The sequence below is a fragment of the Triturus cristatus genome, chromosome 8 (genome assembly GCF_964204655.1).
Source record: "Triturus cristatus chromosome 8, aTriCri1.1, whole genome shotgun sequence".
NCBI classification, from domain to species: domain Eukaryota; kingdom Metazoa; phylum Chordata; class Amphibia; order Caudata; family Salamandridae; genus Triturus; species Triturus cristatus.
The window spans coordinates 1,033,809,954-1,033,835,465 of NC_140591.1; the positions used below are offsets into that span (position 1 = coordinate 1,033,809,954).

The window sequence follows — 25,512 nt, forward strand, 5'->3', positions numbered from 1 at the left end:
CAACGAGTTATCACCCCAATTCCAGAGCTGGTAACTTTTACTTGTTCTGCAAACAGACTACGGTTGCAAAACATCGACACATCACAAATCAATTCGATATTTGCAAGGGATGCTTACAACATGTCCCTTCCAAATACTGAATCGGTATGGGGGGGTTCACAATTAAAACAAGCATTGGCAAATCCAACAGTTGCGCTTATGTGAGAGATATTGTTTATGCCAATGTCCTTTAGCCATGTTGTACAGCAGCGTGGCTGCTGTTTAGCATGGCTAAAAGTTAGTGGTGTGGCGTGGCGTAGAGTAGCACAGAGTCAAATGGCATAGGTGGAGCTGGACAGAGTGGCGGGGATAGGGTGGAGTGGTGCAGAGTACGGTGGGATAGAGTGACATGGAGTAGAGTGGCGTTGAGTGGCATTGTGCAGAATGGCATAGTGGCATTGTGTAGAGTGGCGTAGAGTGCCATAGAATGCAGTAGAGGGGCACTGTGTGGAGTGGCATGGTGTAGTAGAGTAAAGTGGGGTAGAGTAGCTTTGAGTGGAATTGTGTGGTGTGGAGTGGCATAAAGTAGAGTGGAGTGGTGCAGTAAATTAATATTGGTAAGATGAAAGGCTGAGTTCACCACACAAGGATTCAGACTGCTCCTAAAGCTGTGGTGCTCAACAAACGGAGTTACCCCTCACTGCACAGGTTCAACTTCATATACTGCTATAAAGGGTGTGTTTGGGAACTCAGTGGGTTAATGAACATGCAGAAAATAATCTCATGTAAAATGCAGTTAAGGGTTTTAATCCCAGTATGCATAACTCAGGCTTTCAAATCACACAATATTGGTAGTCACTTATGTGACAATGCTTGTGGTGGTCGACAGAATAAAGAACTTATAGAAAATGTAAGGATTTTTTGCTAAAATAATAGCTACCTATAAGTTTGGTAGAGGAATGTCTCTTGGTGAGTTTTACGATTACTTCCAGGGTTGCCATCTGGCTAGTTTTGTACAGCATGGCCAGTATTATAATCTCCCTGCCGGTACAAAAGTTAGGAAAATCCCCCTATGCCTGTAGTTTTCCCTTATCAGTACATACTTTAAACATTAAATCATGTAACGAGAAAACAATTTTAAAATGTGTTCTGCAACATCATTAATGACCCCAAAACAACAATTAAGGTATACAAAGACAGAAAGGCTGTGTTCACAATGAATAGAGGCGATTTCATATAAAGTTCTAGTTAAGAATCGTAGCAGACTCTGAAAACACGACGACATGGGCTGTATTTTTCTCTGGGAAAGGTGACAACTCTGATAATTGATATCAGCAGCTAAACATTGTCCTGGCAACAGACTAAAAGTAAGTTGTGCAATATAAGAAAAGAAGCATGCTGATGCAATTACGGATAAATATTTTTGCTTTTTCGAAACAGTGTAAAGTCAGAGATCTGCCTCTTAAATCTCTGCAGATCTAAACTTGTGTGCCATAAAAATCACATAAAGTGGACGAGCATATCTCCAAAGGATATATTTCAGACTCAAGTTAGCTTTGTAACAGAAATATATATTTTTTTACCGGGTGTTTAAACTGTGATAACAAACGGAAGGAAACAATGCCCCCTGTTACCTGGTGCCAGGAATCCGATCTTTGGCTGCCGATTACATCTTCCTATGCAGCACTGAAACTCTTCAAGGTAGCAGAAATAAAAGAGAGTACAAGGAATCGCCATAGTACTTGCTGTAAGAGACCTCGACGCAGAAACCTCCAAGTTGCATTGGTCACAGTGCCCAGGTGCAGGCAGTGACGTAATTTCCGGCGCCACAGGATGTACGTAGGCTATGAGTAAAAAATTAGCTAGCATTCGCGCCAAGAATTTTCAATTCTATTAAGGACACGGAGGCAAGGATTATGCTTCTCTTTCTTTTATTTGCTACTCACAGCAGCCAATGAAAACGTTTTGTATGCAAATAAAACTACATTTCCCATGATGCTCGTCCATACATCACATCCTGTATAGCCCTATAAGAGCCACTGTATCCTGTTTCTCCTCCTCTTTCTTTGCTCGAACCTTGTCGATGAAAAACATTAACGATTTAAGTCCAATATAAGGAACATGAGTCCCAACAATCATCCTTCAACATGGAAGAGCCATAATCAAACTGGAAAGTTTACGTCTTCTAAGCCAGAAGTACTTCTGCTCCGTCTTCTTTTTCAGAACCTGAAAGGATGAGACAGGGAAAACCCGTAACTTCTGCTTATACAGAATAACCAATACATGTGGGTGGTTAATTATTATTAACATTGTAATAAAACCGGGTGGGATAATCCTCGCCTCCGTTTCCTTAAAGGAATTGAAAATTCTTGGCGCGAATACTAGCTAATTTTTTATTCTATTACAGGACCGGAGGCTTCTGATTATGCTAGTTTAATGCTTATTAAACACCACTACAGTTATATCACCACCGGTTTATAATAAACTGTTGGAATGGAGACTGAGAAAATCAAACAGTAGATCTTGAAATGTCCTGAACATTGGAAATGTTCAAACAATATTGAGAGGTATGGCCCCACGAACAGACTGTCTCAAAAATGATGTTATGAATACCATCTTCTGGCATAACTGCCTTCAACCACCGGCTATAATAGCCGCAGACACATATTTAAAAGGTTTTTGTAATGTAATCAACTATTAATCAAACAATTATATCAAACCCCAGGTAGTAAAAGCTGATTATCTCCCTTGTAAGCCTTAAGGCATGGAAACCACACATAAATTGCATATTTGGAAAAACTTAATTTGAACAGGTCTTGACCAGATATAGTCCTGACATTTAAGTAGAATGAAAACTTCCTGGAGTAGATACTGTACCTGTAAAATCGAGGGCTTGTCACGCCGTAGGAACACCAACCGGTAGAAGGCCTCGTAACACAGTCTGACGATAATCTATTCCTTATCCACATATTATTATTTGGCCATTTATCAAATAAGGAAAATAGAGAGAACCTCCCACAGAGAGGATTATTCTGGCCTGGGGTTTTCTGCTACCCATTACCTTTCAATAACAACCAGAAAAAACCGGCGCAAGCCCCCCAAACTTGCCTCTATTTGAGAATGACCTGCAGAAATGGCCGAAATGGCCGCTGTGAAGTGAACGCCCTCCAAATTACATTATATCTGATAAACATTCACAATGTGGGAAAAAATCAGCCCTCACAGAACTGACGCGTTGTGTACTTCCCAACGAACCCGGCCTTCCGATGTTGAAAAAATACTGGGGCAGATTTATGTTTCCTGGCGCATCCCTGCAAATCAGCAAGGATGCGCCAGGAATGATGCGTCACGCAAGTTTACCCTTGCGCCACACATGATGCGCCGCATTTACAATGCGGCGCATCATGGCGCAGGAATAAACAGATGCGTGACGCATCCGATGGCGTAAGGTTGGCACAGTGCTTCAGTTGCGTCGCAAGCGCGACGCAACTCCAGCACTGTTCCAACCTACCCTATCCCTAACATGGTGCGTCAAGCCTTACGCCTGCTTCAAGCAGGCGCAGGGTTTTGGCGCATCAGCGTTGGGAAAGTGACTCAGTCAAATCTTATAGATTTGACTGAGTCACTTTTCAGGGGCGTTCCTGCGACGGAACGCCCCCCCCTCTGTCGACACGCCCACGTGAAACCTGACGCAGGTTTTACGTGGCGCAGGGCTTTACATCGTGACGCATCTCCATAGATGCGTCACGATGTAAATATGGCGCAACGTGGCGCAGGGTTTACACCGCCGCTGCGTCACAAAAGAGACGCAACGGCGGCGTAAAAGTGGCGCATCTCCAATATAGATCTGCCCCATTGTGTTTGAGTGGAAGGACCCAGGGTTGTTACATGAACGCCAGCAGCGTGTCCGAAAATCCGGCAATTGCCGTTGTTGCCGGAAAACCATGAAAAAATGCGATGCAGCGCGCGCAACAAAATTTGTTTTCTTTATTTTTTTCGTAACTTACCTGCAATCGGCCGTATGCCGCATTTTGCAACCCCCCCACCCTGCTCCTCCTCTTCCCCACGTCACCGCCCCGGTAACACGCCCTATACGGGCCGTCGCTGATTGAAGCACACAGCGTTTCTCTAATGAAACTAAGTTTTATGTCCTGGGTCAGCTGTTGCAGCTAAGCCAACCAACAAACATGCTGGAAAAGTTTTGTTTTTCCATGGCTTTTTCTAAAGTTTTCTTTAGTGTAAAGACATATCCAAAACTCAAATTGGTAAAATTCTAGTAACCATACACACTAGTTACAGCCTGCGCATGCTCTTGTTTCCCTCTTGTGTAGCCGAAGTTAATTGTTTTAAGGCGTCGCCTGGCTGTAGTGCTGTCTTCCTTATTCATGCAAAAACCAAAGGAAATGATGGACGGAGTGTTGAACATTGCAAGCACTCACCCCCAGTCAACTGATCTGGGTTTAATCCATCACCGTTCTTTAGCCCACTCTGCCACCCCAGTTCAGACATGGCCATATGCAAATCAGTCTGACCCTGTGCCTCATGGGAACAGTCCAGCCCGAACTGCCAAGCCATGTCTTCCCTGGACCGGAAACAAGTTTCCTAGGACCGGTTTCTGGCATTTCAGCCGTCTTCAGCCAGGCTTGCTTGAATCCAGTGGCAAAGTGAGCAAGGAACTCACGTCTGAGCATACCCTGCCAACTTATGGCGAACAAAGCAAAAACCAAAGGAAATGATGGACGGAGTGTTGAACATTGCAAGCACTCACCCCCAGTCAACTGATCTGGGTTTAATCCATCACCGTTCTTTAGCCCACTCTGCCACCCCAGTTCAGACATAGCCATATGCAAATCAGTCTGACCCTGTGCCTCATGGGAACAGTCCAGCCCAAACTGCCAAGCCATGTCTTCCCTGGACCGGAAACAAGCTTCCTAGGACCAGTTTCTGGCATGTCAGCCGTCTTCAGCCAGGCTTGCTTGAATCCAGTGGCAAAGTGAGCAAGGGACTCACGTCTGAGCATACCCTGCCAACTTATGGCAAACAAAGCAAAAACCAAAGGAAATGATGGACAGAGTGTTGAACATTGCAAGCACTCACCCCCAGTCAACTGATCTGGGTTTAATCCATCACCGTTCTTTAGCCCACTCTGCCACCCAAGTTCAGACATGGCCATATGCAAATCAGTCTGACCCTGTGCCTCATGGTAACAGTCCAGCCCGAACTGCCAAGCCATGTCTTCCCTGGACCGGAAACAAGCTTCCTAGGACCGGTTTCTGGCATTTCAGCCGTCTTCAACCAGGCTTGCTTGAATCCAGTGGCAAAGTGAGCAAGGGACTCACGTCTGAGCATACCCTGCCAACTTATGGCGAACAAAGCAAAAACCAAAGGAAATGATGGACGGAGTGTTGAACATTGCAAGCACTCATCCCCAGTCAACTGATCTGGGTTTAATCCATCACCGTTCTTTAGCCCACTCTGCCACCCCAGTTCAGACATGGCCATATGCAAATCAGTCTGACCCTGTGCCTCATGGGAACAGTCCAGCCCGAACTGCCAAGCCATGTCTTCCCTGGACCGGAAACAAGCTTCCTAGGACCGGTTTCTGGCATTTCAGCCGTCTTCAGCCAGGCTTGCTTGAATCCAGTGGCAAAGTGAGCAAGGGACTCACGTCTGAGCATACCCTGCCAACTTATGGCGAACAAAGCAAAAACCAAAGGAAATGATGGACGGAGTGTTGAACATTGCAAGCACTCACCCCCAGTCAACTGATCTGGGTTTAATCCATCACTGTTCTTTAGCCCACTCTGCCACCCCAGTTCAGACATGGCCATATGCAAATCAGTCTGACCCTGTGCCTCATGGGAACAGTCCAGCCCGAACTGCCAAGCCATGTCTTCCCTGGACCGGAAACAAGCTTCCTAGGACCAGTTTCTGGCATGTCAGCCGTCTTCAGCCAGGCTTGCTTGAATCCAGTGGCAAAGTGAGCAAGGGACTCACGTCTGAGCATACCCTGCCAAATTATGGCAAACAAAGCAAAAACCAAAGGAAATGATGGACAGAGTGTTGAACATTGCAAGCACTCACCCCCAGTCAACTGATCTGGGTTTAATTCATCACCGTTCTTTAGCCCACTCTGCCACCCCAGTTCAGACATGGCCATATGCAAATCAGTCTGACCCTGTGCCTCATGGGAACAGTCCAGCCCAAACTGCCAAGCCATGTCTTCCCTGGACCGGAAACAAGCTTCCTAGGACCGGTTTCTGGCATTTCAGCCGTCTTCAGCCAGGCTTGCTTGAATCCAGTGGCAAAGTGAGCAAGGGACTCACGTCTGAGCATACCCTGCCAACTTATGGCGAACAAAGCAAAAACCAAAGGAAATGATGGACGGAGTGTTGAACATTGCAAGCACTCACCCCCAGTCAACTGATCTGGGTTTAATCCATCACCGTTCTTTAGCCCACTCTGCCACCCCAGTTCAGACATGGCCATATGCAAATCAGTCTGACCCTGTGCCTCATGGGAACAGTCCAGCCCGAACTGCCAAGCCATGTCTTCCCTGGACCGGAAACAAGCTTCCTATGACCGGTTTCTGGCATTTCAGCCGTCTTCAGCCAGGCTTGCTTGAATCCAGTGGCAAAGTGAGCAAGGGACTCACGTCTGAGCATACCCTGCCAACTTATGGCGAACAAAGCAAAAGCCAAAGGAAATGATGGACAGAGTGTTGAACATTGCAAGCACTCACCCCCAGTCAACTGATCTGGGTTTAATCTGAAATGCCAGAAACCGGTCCTAGGAAGCTTGTTTCCGGTCCAGGGAAGACATGGCTTGGCAGTTCGGGCTGGACTGTCTGAACTGGGGTGGCAGAGTGGGCTAAAGAACGGTGATGGATCAAACCCAGATCTGTTGACTGGGTGTGAGTGTTTGATTGGTTCTGATGCTCCGTCCATCACCACCCCCTTTTGTACCGCTTTGTTCGCCATAAGTTGGCAGGGTATGCTCAGACGTGAGTCCCTTGCTCACTTTGCCACTGGATTCAAGCAAGACTGGCTGAAGACGGCTGACATGCCAGAAACTGGTCCTAGAAAGCTTGTTTCCGGTCCAGGGAAGACATGGCTTGGCAGTTCGGGCTGGACTGTTCCCATGAGGCACAGGGTCAGACTGATTTGCATATGGCCATGTCTGAACTGGGGTGGCAGAGTGGGCTAAAGAACGGTGATGGATTAAACCCAGATCAGTTGACTGGGGGTGAGTGCTTGCAATGTTCAACACTCCGTCCATCATTTCCTTTGGTTTTTGCTTTGTTCGCAATAAGTTGGCAGGGTATGCTCAGACGTGAGTCCCTTGCTCACTTTGCCACTGGATTCAAGCAAGCCTGGCTGAAGACGGCTGAAATGCCAGAAACCGGTCCTAGGAAGCTTGTTTCCGGTCCTGGAAAGACATGGCTTGGCAGTTTGGGCTGGACTGTTCCCATGAGGCACAGGGTCAGACTGATTTGCATATGGCCATGTCTGAACTGGGGTGGCAGAGTGGGCTAAAGAACGGTGATGGATCAAACCCAGATCTGTTGACTGGGTGTGAGTGTTTGATTGGTTCTGATGCTCCGTCCATCACCACCACCCCCTTTTGTACCGCTTTGTTCGCCATAAGTTGGCAGGGTATGCTCAGACGTGAGTCCCTTGCTCACTTTGCCGCTGGATTCAAGCAAGCCTGGCTGAAGACAGCTGAAATGCCAGAAACCGGTCCTAGGAAGCTTGTTTCCGGTCCAGGGAAGACATGGCTTGGCAGTTCGGGCTGGACTGTTCCCATGAGGCACAGGGTCAGACTGATTTGCATATGGCCATGTCTGAACTGGGGTGGCAGAGTGGGCTAAAGAACGGTGATGGATCAAACCCAGATCTGTTGACTGGGTGTGAGTGTTTGATTGGTTCTGATGCTCCGTCCATCACCACCCCCTTTTGTACCGCTTCCTTATTCATGCAGCACAGCAGGCATTAAAGGGGTGCGAAGCGCCTGGGGACCCAGGAGACTTACTGTGTGGGACCAGGAACACCTGCATTCCTCTGAACTTCACAACATTGTGAAAATTAGAAAAGTTATTTATTCAAAACAAAACTTTACAGCGTTCTCGTCCATCAGCAGTGGGCAGCTGACAGTTTTAATGTTCAAAAGGGGACCCGATTTTTTTTTGTCTCCGTAATAATTCCTTTCAGGAAGCAATTAAAAAAATTCTCCCCTCATTTGCTTGATTTAAACGCAGATTAACGCTGGTCTTTCTTGAATTTCTTTATGCCTATTTGCCCTACAGTTCTGTGAGACGGTGCATTTAATGGGCACTTATTGAAGGGAACAGATGTTTTGATGGCGAGTCCTTGCATTTCAAGCATTGCTATAGGACATGTGATGCAGACTTACATATTGGTGTCCAGCGTCAATGCCAACAATTAATCTTGTGTCTATGTCTTTGGCATGGATCGCTCAGTTTTCAGTTTTGAATATCTTATCAGGATGGATCTGAGGGCTGCAAGGAAGCCATTTTTTTAAAAAACACCTTTAGGTGAGGTGGGTGAAATCAAAAGTAGGTAATTAGGATTTGCTTTTGGGAAGTCGGCAGTACAGCAGTGTTAGTGTGCAGTGTGGTTAAATAGAGACAAATGGCTATCTCCCATTTGCAAGCAGCTCGGAAACCGCGACTCCGGTGCAGCTTTGCGCTTATTGAAATCGGACACTAGATCAGCACTCGTGTGCGCAACAGCAAAGTTTCTGGGGCACATGTGGGAGATAAGAAGGAAGGCCCAGAGCCCAACCCCACCCTAAGCTAGTGGAAGTACATCACCCAACATCTCATCTGTTACACCCCGTTGTAAAGCCACAATTAATCAGTCCCCCACATGCACAGAGCTCCCTAAATAAGCTAGCTTTTAGTTCTTATAGCATCTACTGCATTGTTTTTACGGCTTATATTGATGAAATTATTGTGTTTTATGCTTTATGATGGCTTTTTAACATTTCAAATATTAATTGGGCTGTATATACGCATTCGGTACTTTTATGGTCTGACACCGAATAAAGTTTATTGATGAAATACTGCTGTAGATGTGTGTATTTAGACAACAGCTATTTCTTCATAATTTTACCCTATTTGATGTAGTATATGCACGTTTACCTCATCCTGCTGCATTATTGCATAATACATTTCAAATCAATCCTAGTGGTCCTGCCTTCAATGCTTCATTTACATCATTAATATTAATTGTTGATCATTTTAATGCTTAGATCTTTGCTTTCGTTAATTTTGTTAATAAAATCCTGTTAAAGTATTAACTGTGATTAACTGTGATTTAACTAAAACACAGTTATCTGACACTGGATGCTTATTTGCATATAATAAAAGATACATGTAATATTTTTAATGGTTTTCATTGTGTAGTAATCATGCAATTCTGAAATCCCAAATCGCATCACGGGTTAAACTTTTATAACAAAAATTAAACTAAATTGGTGGATATGCTCTACAAGTAATCAACTAATCTCCTCCTGTTGATTGCAAATAGCGCCTACGAAGTAATCAGTACTAATTTTCAAATAATCATCAAACATCACGAACAAACTCATTTTGTGAAGTAATCGAATACTCATTTTCAAATCATTCTGAAATCATCAGGAACAATCCCATCTGGCGAAGTCATCAGGTAATCATTTTCAAGTCATCCTCAAATTGTCAGGGCGAGTGTCTGAACCTTGCTGATCACTTCAAGAGCTTGATGATGTCTGATGACATGAAAATGACTTATACAGTAGTTGGATGATCATCCAATGACTCTGGGATGGCTTCTAATGTCATCCTGTTTGACCTGGGAAGTGCGCGCAACACTACATTACCCATGTAAGCAAGCACTTCAGAGCCCCACAGAGGAATTGTAAGAATTTTCAAAAATTTTGCAATACAAATTAAATGGGAACTGGCAATTACACGGTCTGGATAGCTAAGCTTATTGAATTAATTATTCTGTGGGCTGGTGGGCAGGGTGACACACTTAACTTTCCATTGCAAAGGCTGAATATTTCGTATTTTTAAAAGGTAATACAAATGTGTTGAGCTTTAAAAACTGAAAACGATAAAACGACACCGACAAAAAACGAAGCTGTTTTATCCTGAGTTCGGATGCCTCTTACCTGTAATATTATCACGTGCCCACATGGGCATGCCGCAGTTCTAATCAGTCCTAATTGTCCAGAATAATATGGAACTTCTATTTAGAAACATTAGTTGGACTTAACAATCAACGGAACGTACTTTATCACAAACCATTGAACTAGAAATGAAACGTTCCAATTTTACGAAAGATGATCATATGTAAATTAAATGTATACATTTTTTATTGCTTTTAGCTTCTACGGTTTTACTTTGTGTTGGGAACCTAGGGATATGCCATCTACTTTACAGTGTATACTTTGTATAACGAGTTGATTATGAAAATCTGCGTTTAATATGAAAGTTACCCTTTCTAAGATGGCTGCTTCGTTCTTCCCCGGTTGCCGTTCAGCTGTGCAGGGTATGATTACTAACCCCCAGTCCTTCTTTTGTTTTGTTGCCTGGGTCTATGGATGCTGACAGCATGGAGCGCGCAGAAGCTGGGATCATGCGACAAGCACAGTTCTTACCTGTCACCCACGTCATCTTTGACATGGACGGGCTGCTGCTGGGTCTGTAGCTCCGATTCCTTCTTTGCGTTTTTTAAATACACTATTGTACCTGAGTCAGCTAGGAACTGAACCTGCCCTTCAATTCACGTAAACAATCAGTATCACTAATTCCCAAGTGCAACCCCCATTCATTTACAGGGGTGAACGTTGATATTTCGTTGCACTAAATATGTATGTGTTTTCCGTCAACCCTTAGTACAGACACACTGGAATGAAACGGAGAGTTACAACCCAAAATTATTATCGTCATGTCACGTCGTTGAAAGACTTAATAAATAAATACCCAAGTGGTTCTTTTTTGCCTAATTAATAAAAAACAAAAGCATTTACATTAGCTCCCAAAAGTTTGAATGAGGGTCCGTCGAGATCGAAATACTCTGGTCACACAAGGACTATACTTTTAGCCCACGCTCTCTCACTTTTACTAAATGTATGTAACTTCCAAGTAACTCTTAGTCATGTCTGACCGCACCAGAAAGTCATTCCTATTTTTTGCCAAAACAGTTTGCATTCTGTTTTTGCACTTTAAGTTAAGTATAGTCTTAAAACTCCTATAGGGCAGCTAAAATATACTGGAGATTTAAGGACCTCGTGACAGTTTTGCATCAGTGGTGCGCCTGTAAAAGTGATTATTTGTTTTTTGTTTGGTGGGGGGTGAGCGCACAAAGGGTGACATAAAATTGGTGCGTCCATCAGCAAATGACAATTATGCGCCTATTTATAATATATAAATATATGTGTCAACGTACAAACATCCTAAAATCCAACCCATGGGGCACGGCAAGGGCAAGGACCGAGAGCGGTGTAGTTATGGTCTTTGGTACTCCTGGACTTGATTAAGCGTAGTCACGGGTGATAAACATTCTTGTAAGAATGACAGACAATGGTTGTCTTTTCAAAGCTTTTTTATAAATGATTAATAGGTAGTTTCCGTAAAACATCCTATGAGAAATTTTAGTAGCAAAGCATACAGATCATAAGTACAGAAAACCCCTTGGAGTTCTAAGTAAAATCCTGCATAGATACACCTTCTAAAGGTGCGGGAAAAAGAATCCAATACAAAGAAATGCAAGCACCCTTTTATAGGACTTTCAACTATGATGTCCATGCATTTTATAAGAGTACATAGGGGCATATCAACAACAACCAGCGAAAATTATATCTAAGCGCACTTAGCGCTAGGATAATTATCGCCGGCTAGCGTGAATTTTTATCGCTGGGATAGCGTGCTATTAGCAACGCTTATCTCAATAGCGATAAAAATCCTCACGCTAACAGGCTAACGTGAAATTATCGCTGGAAACCCAGCGATAATCTCACGTTACCTTGTTGATGGGGACAGGCAAACTTAGCCATGGTATCCATCTTACATAGGATATCATGGCTAAGTCAGAAAAATACCAGACGTAAAAAAGCAGCGTTAACCGCGGTTAGCGCTGCTTTTTTTGTCTCTAACAGGGTTAGCGACATTCTTGATAATAGGAGAAATGTCGCTTAGCGACATTTCTCCTATTATTTTACTCTGGAACGCCCCCTTTGCATCTCATTAGAGATGCAAGGGGAAGCGTAGAGTAAAAGGGTGCTAGCATGCAAATTTGCATGTTAGCACCCTGTTGTTGATAGGGTGCTAGTTTTATCTCTGCTTTTTTGGCTTATAAAGCCAAAAAAGCAGAGATAAAGCCCTTGTTGATATGCCCCATAGGGGCATATCAACAACAACCGGCGATAATTATCGCTAAGCGCACTTAGCGCTAGGATAATTATCGCCGGCTAGCGTTGATTTTTATCGCTGAGATAGCGTGCTATTAGCAACGCTTATCTCAATAGCGATAAAAATCCTCACGCTAAGTGGCTAACGTGAGATTATCGCTGGAAACCCAGCGATAATCTCACGTTAGCTTGTTGATAGGGACAGACAAACTTAGCCATGATATCCACCTTCCATAGGATATCATGGCTAAGTCAGAAAAATACCAGACGTAAAAAAGCAGCGTTAACCGCGGTTAGCGCTGCTTTTTTTGTCTCTAACAGGGTTAGCGATATTCTTGATAATAGGAGAAATGTCGCTTAGCGACATTTCTCCTATTATTTTAGTCTGGAACGCCCCCTTTGCATCTCATTAGAGATGCAAGGGGAAGCGTAGAGTAAAAGGGTGCTAACACGCAAATTTGTATGTTAGCACCCTGTTGTTGATAGGGTGCTAGTTTTATCTCTGCTTTTTTGGCTTTTAAAGCCAAAAATGCAGAGATAAAGCCCTTGTTGATATGCCCCATAGTTCTCAGGATATGCATCAATAGGGAACGAGTAAGACGAAACATTTTACTACAAAATACATTCAAAGTTTCTCTCATGGTAGTAATACATTGAGTTTGCAGTCATTTTCATGGTTTAAGCGAGCATTCAAATTGATACACTGTTTAACGATAGCCTGGGACAGATAATACGTCATTGGTTAGGTGCAGTGAGGGGAAAGCCTCTGGGAACATTTGCTGTTAGTGTGAATCTCACAATTCTTTATTTAGAACAAGAGGAACAGCAGCAGTTATCACATGATATATTGTGACGGTCCAAAATGGAGGACAGTGTAAACACAGCCTAGGATAGTGTAAGCCCAATTTATGTATTTAATACGCAGAAAAAACAACGTTCATCTGCAAAACTGCATTTCCTAAGTTTTAGGTGGAGATTAATTCCTTTATTTGGACTCTTCCATAACACAACCAACACTCTAAATCTGCTCTACTCTAATGTCTATTTTCCTGGCAGAATTTGAAGTATTGGATTTGCATTGTACCATCCATGCTGAGCTAGAAAAGCGACAAAGCCTTATGTCATTTTTACAGTAAAGTCTTTAAGCATAGGATCAGCTAGTCAATCCACGCAGAGCGGAAAAATTACCCCCCCCAGCAATGCCAATACTATGCATATAATGATATTGAGAATATGGAGACCCTGATGTGCTTTTGTGGGGCAGCCGGGACTTTAAAACATTCATTTAAATGTTGTTAGTAAATACTGTAGAAATGTCCAGGAATGTCAGTAATATTGGCAGAAATTGTTATTAGTATTTAAATTATAATTGCATTTGTGTAATACTTCATACCTTGCCGAGGTGCTGACATACACTATCAGTTTGGTAGCACGCAACATTTTTGGGAAGTGGTTGCCTGGAATGGTCTATGTGGAAAGCGTTTTGTTGCTTAGCGTGAATATCTAGAGTGGTGCTTTCATCCTTTCTAGGGTAGCAGTGCTTAATATTGTTGTAGGGGAAAGAAAAGAGAGAGACAAACATCTTGTACCTAAATGATAGGGGTGCCACATGCGTTTTGTTTTTCTTTAACATTGCGGCATCTCAGGTGAAAGCAGTGCTGCTTTATCTGAAAATCCATCTTCCTTGAAAGTGTGGCTGTGCTTGTCTTTAGACAGATTTTCCCATTGTCTTTTACATTGATTTATTAGTTAAAGAAAATGATTCACATCATGGAACTCTACATATTTATTGTACATACATAATTAATAACACATTCATCATCTGGGTAGCACCTTTGCTTAAGTATCCCTGGTTTCTCTAGTTCTACACTATACCACTCTAGGCCTGCACTGTACCTGTGGTTGTTGTTAGGGTTAACTTGCAAAGGAGCCGACACACTTGCAAGTTTGTGTGTTAGATGTACCAAAGAGAACCTAATATTTAATTACGGGACACCATTATGCCACAAGTAGCCAAAATGTTGTCTATAATGGCCACAGCATGTCAAGAGTAGACAACTATAATGCCAGAGGTAGACAGAATATCATTAGGTATGCTAACCATAAATCCTGGAATTGCCACTATTTTGCAAGGTGTAGCCAGAATGTTGGCAAGAATGCCCACAATATGTAATTTGTTTTGCAAAGTATAGCCGGGATGTTGCCAACATTATTTTATGGATTGGCCACTCTTTAGGCAGGGCTAGCTGATGTCACACAGAATGCTCACAGTATGTCATTAATGTATTTATTATTTGCCAGGTATATCCACAATATTGTCAAGAACATCTATGGTATGTCAATTTTATGGATGGGTTAGCTGGAATGCCGCCAAGAATGACCACAATATGCCATGTATGACCCACTGTTGGAGGGCTAGTCAGATGCCAAAATGATTCCAAAAATGCCCACACAATACTGTGGCTAGGCCACTATTATGGCACTGATTGATTGATTGATTGATTGATTGATTGATTGATGTACTTATAGAGCGCAGCTATCACCCTACGGGCATCTTGGCGCTTGCATTGGGAACCCGTCCTGGTTTTTCCCTGTAAGATAACCCGTACTGGGCATCCCCAAGGTGAAAGCCAGGCATCCCGCCGCGGGGGGCCGTTGTGGAGATTAAGCAGGCTTGTTGCCCAGAGCTGCATAGTGTGAACTCATGCTTAGAGTGGGCACCGAAGCGAGAATTATCGAGTCCGTGGACGATTGGGCTCTGGACCCTGCCGCGTCGGGAATCGAACCCAGGTCCCGGGTCTGATCTCTGCTTCAGGGTATGCCTCCTCTAACCAGTGAGCTACACTTCTCCACTGAAGGCAATATTGTACCAGGATTGTCCACATAAGTAATTGATTGGCCACTACATTTGTAGGTATAGCCTGAATGTCACTAATATGTAATGAATGAACAACTTTTTTGTTATATACAGCCAGCATGTGGCCAAGAATGCTTGTAATGGATGGGCCGATATCATGTTAGAGATACCCAAAACAGTGCCGAGCATGTCCACATTCTCCCGGATGGTCCACTTACATGGCAAGAATAGCCACAATATGTCATTATTTTGCAAAGTATAGCCGGGATGTTGCCATGAATGGCAACAGTATTTAATGGATTGGCCACTGTTTAGGCAGGGCTAACTGATGTTGCAAAGAATGCCCACAGTGTGTTATGAATGGAATAATTATCTGCCAGGTATAGCCACACTTGTCAAGAACACCTATGTTATGTCACTTTTATGGATGGTTTAGGTAGAATGTCACCAAGAATGTCTACAATATGTCCTGCATGGGGCACTGTCATTGTAGGTCTAGTCATAATGCCAAAACATTGCCAAAACTGCCAGCAACATTTTGTGGATGGGCCACTATTGTGGCACTGAACACATAATTTTGCCAGGATTATCCACATTTGTAATTGAATGGCATCTGTTTTGTAGGTATAGCCTGAATGTCAATAATATGTAATGAATGAACAACATTTTTGTTAGACTCAGCTACCACATGACCAAGAATGCTTGCAAAGTGTAATGTATGGGCCGCTATCATGGAAGAGATACCCAGAGCATTACCAAGAACGTCCACATTCTGAGGGATTCGGTCGATAACACGGCAAGGATAGCCACAGTGTCACCAAGAATGACCATAGTTTTACATACAAGAGTTACTATTTTACCAGGTGTTGTGGAAATCTTGCCAAGGATGTCTGTGGTATGTCATGGATCAACCACTGTTATGATAGGGATAGCAGGAATGTTGCTGAAACTGCCAGTAATATGCCAGAGCTATACCACTATTGTGGTATGGATAGTCGGAATGCTGCCAAGAATGCCCACAGTACCTCATGGGAGGGCCCCTGTATTTTTAGGTTTAGCCAGACTATTGTCAAGAATGCCCCTTAACACTGATATCAGGGCCACAAAATGCCAAGGTCACAATATGCTAATTCTACTAATTTTTCCCTCAAAGGCAGTCACACAAGTACACACAAACAAGAACACATATGCATGACAAACTCACTTCAAAAGCTCCGGCACACACATTGACACAAGGCCATATGCACATAGCCATGCATAACTCTATTCCAGGCCCTATTCTTATTTACTTCCCACTTTGCTTAGGATTTTCACTTGAATCACCCAGATTCTTTTAGCTAGACACAGTTCTGAGAATGGGTATAGTATCGCATTCATTTACTCATAAGCACTCCTTCATGGTTGTCATCACCATTAGCTTCTGCATGCTACATTGGGCTCTTACCACTTTGAAATACCAACTCTCTGACAGAGTATGAAGAAGGGTCATACGCTCACAATATTTGTAAGTATTTCTGAATACTGGCTGCTGCTTTGGTCCAGCAGCTGTTTCTATATAGAGCAGCTGGACCAAAGCTTATTCTACATTTTCTTTCAGAGTCTTGGTATTTCTAACTGTGTCTAGCTAAGAGAATTTGACTGATTAATCTAGAAGTCCTAAGCAAAACACAGTGGCATGCCCTTAGAGTTTGGCCGTTTAAGACCTAAATCAGAACTGTCAGAATCTGCATGCAAAAGTTTAGTACATTGAAAAGAATATGATGTGTCTGGCCACATAACAATGACGATCTAGACCTTTGAAAACTCAAAAAACCCAAAATAATAAAAATTATATATATATATATATATATCTATATATATATTCACTGAAAAAACCATAGGTTTCACACACGTTATAGTTAGGAAATAGCATTTAAAAAACCTTGCTAATTCACTGAAAAAACCATAGGTTTCACACATGTTATAGTTAGCTGGACATTTTACTGATAAAAAACCAATGAAATTCCCCCGTTATAGTTACTGTAGGCAACTATAACTCACGCGACCGCAATCCTCTGCTGATGCTAATACTGTATTTAGACACTTATTTGCCCATGTCTTCTTCCATTAAATTTTAGCTATACATATATTACAAATATTTTTTTTTCATAAAGACACATATGTCATCAGCAGAGGATTACGGTCGCGTGAGTTATAGTTGCCTACAGTAACTATAACGGGGGAATTTCATTGGTTTTTTATCAGTAAAATGTCCAGCTAACTATAACATGTGTGAAACCTATGGTTTTTTCAGTGAATTAGCAAGGTTTTTTAAATGCTATTTCCTAACTATAACGTGTGTGAAACCTATGGTTTTTTCAGTGAATTTGTACGGTTTTTTAAATGCTAAGTTACTTTACGCCATTTGTGGCGTGCGCGCCCACTTAACGCAGTTCGTTCCGTGCACGGTTTTTATCAACTTTAATAAGCCCTGTACATTTGGTGGCCTTCGGCCACCAAAAGCACAGGGGGTGAGGTCAATGTGGATAGTGTTTTTTTATTTCGATTTTATAATTTCATGTTGCCAAAATTACGTTTTTTTTCTCTATTAATAAGCCCTGCACATTTGGTGGCCTGTGGCCACCAAAAGCACAGGGGGTGGGGTAAGTGTGGATAGTGTTTTTTTTATTTTTATTTTTTTACCGTAAGCGTACGGTAAGCGTACGGTAAGCGTACGGTAAGCGTACCCCGCGAAATTGCCGAAAAAAAAATAAAACCGTTTTTGCTCTTGGGGGATGTTTGGGGACTCCCTCAACATGACTATGTGGGAGGGAGTTGTCAAAACAGCCCCGTAACATGTTTTTGGCCATCATGTTTGATAAACAACACTCAGTGCGAGAGACAAAATGGCGGACGCCGCTTCCTGGTTTCGGCCGATTCGAATGTTTACTAAGATCTAAGAGCCAATCAGAGTCGCGCTCGCGCACGCCACCGTACGCTTACGGTAAGCGTACGGTAAGCGTACGGTAAGCGTACCGTAAGCGGGCTCAGATATATATATTGATTTAAAGGCTATTTTCTCAGAATCTACTGAACAGATTTACACCAAACCTACAAAAGGCACTTCCTTGACCTAGGGACTACCTCTCTGCCAAATTTCTAGTAATTCTGTTCAGCCGTTCGGGCTGTAGCTCGTTCTAAAGGTCCTATGGAAAAATGCATGGGAAAAACGCGTTTTGGGACCCCCCTTTTATCTCAGCCCCCGCTTGACGAATCCCCCCGAGACTTTCAGGGTAGGAGCGGAGCGTAGCGCCACACCTATTTTGAGAAATTCGCGAGGATTCGTCGACCGGCGCCAAAGTTATTCAAAATAGAATGTTGGGGTCCTAACTATAACTACCTACTGGCGACCGCCAGTAGGTAATATAATTGCTGAAAAAACAAAGGTTAAAGTGACGTTATAGTTAGGATTTGTAATAATATCTTACTTTTACATAAAAAAACTTGGAAAGTTACAGAAAAAACCAAAAGTTAAAGGACTATATAACTTGTGGTCTAAAGTAACTATAATTCTCCACCCCCCCCCCCCCTTCCAGGAACAGTTCTTGTCATAAATGATGTAATTTCAGATGTCATCAAAGATGGTTTCAATGCTGTCATTGAACATGTCTTGACTGATGTAATATGTGAGGATATAAGCAGTGCATGGTGAGCTCTAGTTACTTGAAGGGCTTAAGGTAGAATTTCAGTTTTTTTTATTTTAAAATGTTATGTTAACTATAATCCCACTTAACATTTGTCTATTTTATCAGGTAATTTCTAGTTTCTTTTTTTTAAATGTAAGCCACTCTCAGTGTATGAAAGGTAGACCTATTGTTTTTGTCAAGAGATCATTGCAACTTCTTTCAATAAATGTTTTGCATTAAAGCATTTCTAATCAAAACAACACAAAACAAGTGCCAAAGTCTTTCTTTTACACTCCTTGAGCCACATAATGCAGCCATAAGACCAACCACAAAGAATCCCAGCACGTCCAAGCTGAAAAGCAAAAGCTCCAGCTTTGGCTATGCTTAAAAATATCACTAGATTTAACTGGAGTCACGTTCTATAGTCCCCAGAAAAAACAGGGTTAATTCTTTTAAGTATGTCTGGGATGCTGCTGTATTCCCTTCAGCTCCACCCCCGAAGCACTTAAAAAATAATATGCTTCTGGGACACCACCATGCACCAAAGTTTATTTCAATTGGCCCATGAAGGGCATTATGGGATGTTCCTTCCTGGTAGCAGTGAATAATCAATGAGTGGCTCAAGCTGCTCATTTATAACACTTGCCACATTTTTTTGCCAATTTTACAGCAAAGTCTTTAAGCATAGGATTAGCACAGTCCCATCCACGCTAAGCTGAAAAATGACAAAGGCCTTTTACCACTCCAGGCACAGTATTACAGCTACATTTTTCTGTTGGTGTGATTGGTACAGTTCTAATCCTTTGCTTAAAACTCTGCTAGAAAAACAGACAGATTCAGAGTGTTGCTGGTGTTGTAGGGTGCTCCATATAAAGAGTTGCTCTCGGCCTACAATTGAAAACTACTCCGAGTTCCTTGCTTCCTGTTTAGCATAATTTATTTGGCACTCTAAGCCTGAAAGGGTATTGTTGTGACTTATACTAGGTGTACCCATGTGTCTGGACAAAGCTGTACCTCACTGATTAGCTCTTACTAGACTGAAACACGTGTTAGTGGTTGCTTTAATTAATCCAGGTTGACTTGGATGCTATTTTACCAATCCAAATCTGTGATACTGTGCCTGGAGTGGCAAAAAGTTTTTGTCATTTTTCAGTTCAGCATCGGTGGCACTGTGCTAATCCTGTGCTTTAAATTTAAACTCGGTTAGAAAAACTAATATTTGAGGTGAACAAATTCTGAGTGCTGCTTGTGTTATAGGGTACTCTATATAAAGGAGCTGCAATCCGCCTATACTTGGAAACCCCCAAATTCCTTGCTTCCTGTTTAGCATAATGTATTAAGCACTCTAAGCCTGAAAGGGTATTGTCTTGATATATTTTGTATGAAGTCCTTGTTTTCAAAATGTATTTTGTCTTTGTAGATGGCTTTCTATGCCGTCTTTGAGTGTGACTCTGAAAAAAAAATTGATGTTAAAGTTAGGTGTTGGAAGTAGACAAGCACTAACTTTGAAAATCCTGAAGATCACTGAACTACACCAGTTATAGTTTAGTCATCTAGCGATAAATTGCACCCCCATTGTGCACTACTTATGACCTCATGTGTTATATCAGCCATGACATACGTACCATACCCTCCATGCGTGATCATTTCCCACACGCATCACCTGTTTTTTCTGTAACTTCTTTTTGAGTGGGGTCAGCGGTACTCATTTGTAATTTGAACAATGTTGTTCTTTAAATCTAACTAGTGATATCATCAGTGATGTCATTTAACATGTCATGAGTGATTTAATATCTGAGGCTATTAGCAGTGCATGAAGAGGCTGCAAGTTAGTTTGTTAACATTACTATTACTGGCCTATTTTAATGTGTTTTTTTGTAACAAGCGTCTTTGTCTCATTTCAACACAACTATTATGTCATTTCAACCTTTGGTTTTTTTCAGTGAATCTTTAGGTTACATATGTTAAAGTCCTAGACCCATCCTAACAATATTGCTGCTTTAGCCCTTTTTTCAGTGAAATTCTGCTGTTTATTGATCAGTCTTTTGTCGAAATTGTCCCAGTGCCCAACACCTGTGTGGGTGGCCACCCGTACGGTGCACAAACATTGGCTACCAAAATGTTGCTATTTTAATTTTAGGGAGCTGTTAAGCGAATGATAGGATGGTTAGGGTGAGTATACAGATGTAGAAAGTGAATTCTGTAATTATGCACATTTCTCTCTTTAACTATTTTTTAGCCTCTTTAAAAAATACATATTGCCTTAAATTACTAAAAACTCATCTCATACCTCCCTTCCACTTTAATCTGATGGTTTGGTATCTGCATTAGCATTTTATTGCTCATTTACTTCAGCCTGCTGCTTAGGAAAGGCTTTAAATTAAACAGCTTCTATTGCAACAAAATGGCATTTTAGAGTGTTACTTTTGTCTTGAATACAAAATGTTAGTGATCCAGTTCTTCATTAGAACTCTGTTATAAAGCTGCAGTTGAGCACTAGGAAGCTAACTGACAGACTGCTGCTGCTGATGGAAGTACGTTTCACTCTGTGTGCCAGACTGTTTTACTAACATTGAATAAAATATTTGAAAAAATGTCTCCTGATTTAAGCATTCTATGGCATTAATAATAATTTATGTTCCACAAAAGAAACCCCCATTGCAGTATCCTCTGTAGGAAATGCTTTCCATTTTGCAGTTTGGATTCCATCAAGGTGGCATTCAGATGTGCAACACTGGGGGTCTGGGGTTTTCTATACCTCCGTCTTCAAGTATTAAATAGCCCCCACCATTGGTCGTATAGACCTTTGTTCATTGCTGAGGAGAAATGAGGAATCAAACATCTTCATAACAATAAATCATTAAAGACTTTAAAGTCAGTCAATAAACAGAGTTAGTGTGAGTTAAAGGGTTTCATTTTCAGATCTTTTAGTCTTTCATCTATTTATTCATTAGTAATTAATCTTTAGGTTTCGGCATTAAAAGTTAATATAATTCATCAATCGATATTTGATCATGAAATAGAACAAAATATTTGTTAAATCACAGTTAGAATAGTAATAATACAACGAGCGTGTTCCGTAAAGAAAATTCCCTCATCCAAATTAATTTGGGATTAAGAGGGAAAGGTCTCAGTTCAGACACCCAATGAAGAGTTCTGATGAGATAGAAAGGTCTCTGTAAAGGGCATGAAGCTTTTGCATATCAGACTGGAAAATATTCACAGTCATAAATCAGCATACAAATACAATTAGGCTAAATAACCTTTCATGTAGAGAAGTCTAGAAACTCGGGCCTTATTACGATGCCCCGCGACGAGCGTCCGACCGACACCGTTTTGGAATGGAAACTGCCTGACTAGTAATCGGCGGTTCCATACGACAAATTAAGATGCGACCGCCCATGAGGCGTCGGAAACATTCCTTTATCCATTGGGGCTTGTGTTGCGGGCAAAAAGGGCCAAAGCACAAGCCACATTGGAAAACTTGATGTTTTCAAACATCCATGCCCTGTGTGCCTGGCACCATGTGTTGCCTGGCACACGGGGTATGGATGTTTGGAGGTTAACTCATAGCGGAGGCCATGGTGGGGTGGGGGCCCTGCTAGGAGTCCCCATAGTCTGTTTCCAACAGCTTTTCTATGGCGGTTGGACCACCATTGAAAGGCTGTCTGAAAGAGAAATCGTAATCCCTATGGCGGTGCCTGAGCAGGCACTGCCCCTATTGTACAGTATTACGCTCCGTCCAATGGGCTCCTTGAGCCCGTCGGAAGCATTCATCGGTTCCTCTGCCCGCTGCCTCTGACCGCCTGCATCATAATGAGCCGGTCGGACTGCAGCACCAAATGTCGGTCGCACATTCAACCGACGGCCTGTCAGTTGTGATCCGACCAACTGGTAATGAGGCCTTCAGTGCTAAATTTCCAGCCAGAATGTCGCAGAAGGAATACGGAATCTGGGCATCTGAACTCTTCCCCACTCCAGTCTATGCCACTCTAGTCTACTCCACTCTACTACCCTCTTTTCCACTCTACGACACTCTGTGCCCTTCAACTTTACCAAACTCTACTCTACTCTATGCTACTTCTCTTTACAACTGTCTACTCCAGTCAGTCACTGTACAACACCGTAGTCCACTCTGTTCCACACTCTACGCACCTCCCTTTAAGCTTCTCCACCACAATTCCCTCTACTCTATAATACACTACTCCACTCTGCTCTTTTCCACTTATTTGCACTGTTTGGCACTTCCCTCTACAACACTCTATGCCATTCCACTGTACAATACTCTACTCTATCTTACTCCACTCTACAACACTGTAGTTCACTCTGTGCCACTCCACTCTATTCCAGTTCCCCACACTCTACAACAGTTTCCCACACTCTACGACATGGCATACCGCTCCACTATAAGACACGCCACTCAACTCTATAAAAGTGTATTCCAGTATTTGCTAAGCCAGTACACTGCACTCCATTCCACCGCTCTATACTGTAGGACACACCCCTCCACCATATGCCACTTTACTCCACTCTATGGTATGCCACTCAACTCGACTCCACTGTATGACTGTTTACCCCAGTCTATTCCACTATACAACACTGTACTCAACTCGGTGGCAGTCTATGACACTCTACTCAACTCTATGCCAATCTACAACCTTTTACTCTATCCACTCTATTAGGGAAAGCAAAGCAAAGGGCCCCCTCGGGTGGTTGAAGAGATCTATCTAATTTTTAGCTTGCTGGAGACACAACTTGCGTCCAGGCGCAAGTGAGGATGCGAACCTACCCCACCTCTGCCACCTTGGAGGCATCATTTACTGTATGATTGTGCATTAACTCCACTCACCACATAATTTGAAAAGTTATCAGATTTCACCAGAAATGTTGTTTCTTTTTCAAATGTATAAAAATATTACTAATGAATGTGCTGCATCATTTGCATTTTTTGCTGCATCATTTAGATTACCTTGCCACATAATGTGGTCCTCCATGCCGTAAGATCTTAGTAGGGGCTGTCTTTTGAGGAAATTCGTATTTCACAGGCAGCTGTAAAATATTTTCTATAGTTCCCTGTGAATATAGCTGTGCTACCTTGATTCATTCTTTTTGCATTGATAGTTATTCAAAGAAGGTTTGTTTTTCATTTTGTAATTACTTAAGCACTTTGAACTGTGCACTTAATGAACATCTTGTTTTCTGTGCTGTGCAGTGGTCACATTTTCATTGTGAGGAAATGGCTTTTTGCAGGTTCCCCTTCACTTTTTGCCCCTTTTATGACTATTAGGTACTTGGAGCAATGACTCTGGGAGTACACTGAGAGCCTACTAATGAGTGCTAGAGCTCTTACCCTTAAAGTTTATGTTTAATTAGCTTATATCCAATTGTCACAAATCAACTTACTTATACGTCCCCAGTATATGGTACCAGATGTACCCAGAGCCTGTATGTTAAAGTGCCCCTCAAATATATTTCACCCTTAAATTAGCCTTGTTGAGCCCTAAGGCAGCGTGCTGTATATTAAAAAGTAAGACATGTAATAATGTAAAAGGGGCTTTTGTTTAGTAATAGACAACTTCTGAGTTATTGATACGTCTCGTAGAGAGGATAGATACAGACAACTGTTTGTCTGATACAATGATCTGTCGATGGCGTATCGACCCCTGAAAGGGTGGAGGGGTCTCATCAAGACTTATAATTGCACGGGCATCCTAAATAAAAAGAGCAAAAAACAATAACGGGAATATGTAGAGGTGGTACATTGTGTGAAATTAAACAAATCTAAGACATGGGTTACCTGAGTGATGACGGGCGTGGCTTGCAACTGTCAGCATGCTCACAGAGCAAAATAATGAGGGAGAAGTACCTTACTCTGTGAAAACTCTGGAAAGAAATAAAGCAAAGTTGCAGGGGGGCACGCAACGAAGGGTATTAATGAGTAAAGTACCGACATTGCAGCATGACAACTTACAAAGAGTCAGCCGGCTCTGACCAGGAAACTTAGCCATAAGCTGACGGGGAATAACGCAGAGAAGGAATTTCTTCCTGGCACCCGTGGCAATGCACCGTCTCGGAAGATAGCTGTACGCTCAGGTTGCTGTGGCAAAAACTGAGAATGGGGAGCAAGGACCCTCCCTCACGTTAGTGTGTGTATAAATGGAAAAGGGGGCAGGGCTTTGGTCTGAACCGAAACTTGGCAGAAGATGCATTCCAAGCTTCGTAGGCAGGAGCGTCCACAATGAAAACGAGGCTTGAAAGGAGTCGCATTCCAAGCAATAATGGAAAAAGTGGTGGGGCCCTCGGCTATTAAAGATGCTGGCCAAAAAATACATTCCATGCCTCACCAAGCATAAGTTGTGTGGTGAATTAAACCAAGCATAAATAAATAGATGTAATATAAAACAGAATAACGAGATTGCACATGTAAGCAACAATGCCAAAGCTGATTATTATAGAATTATAAAATACCTATGTATTCACATATAGATAACACTCTCCAAGAGAAAATTATGGTAAAATGAAAATTAAGAAAGAACCCATAAAGGATAGGTCCAGTTTACCCTAAAATCAGTCTAGGCAGACTAAATGCAATTTTAG

At 42.3% G+C, this 25,512-nt stretch overlaps 1 protein-coding gene and 1 long non-coding RNA gene across 2 annotated transcripts in view; one reads left to right on the forward strand and one right to left on the reverse strand.

Moving 5' to 3' along the window:
- Nucleotides 1–1,907: 1,907 nt before the first annotated feature.
- On the reverse strand, nucleotides 1,908–25,029 carry LOC146805359 (uncharacterized). The gene is made up of 3 exons (XR_014967831.1): nucleotides 24,887–25,029; nucleotides 24,713–24,798; nucleotides 1,908–2,205 (listed from the first exon to the last, which is right to left on the reverse strand). It is a non-coding gene; the product is annotated as an uncharacterized LOC146805359 (long non-coding RNA).
- Nucleotides 10,569–25,512, forward strand: part of PUDP (pseudouridine 5'-phosphatase) — a 758,189-nt gene continuing 743,245 nt past the window's right edge. The window contains exon 1 of the mRNA XM_085622590.1: nucleotides 10,569–10,683. Coding sequence (XP_085478716.1) covers nucleotides 10,581–10,683 — 103 coding nt within the window. The 5' untranslated portion in view covers nucleotides 10,569–10,580. The remainder of the gene's footprint in view (nucleotides 10,684–25,512) is intronic.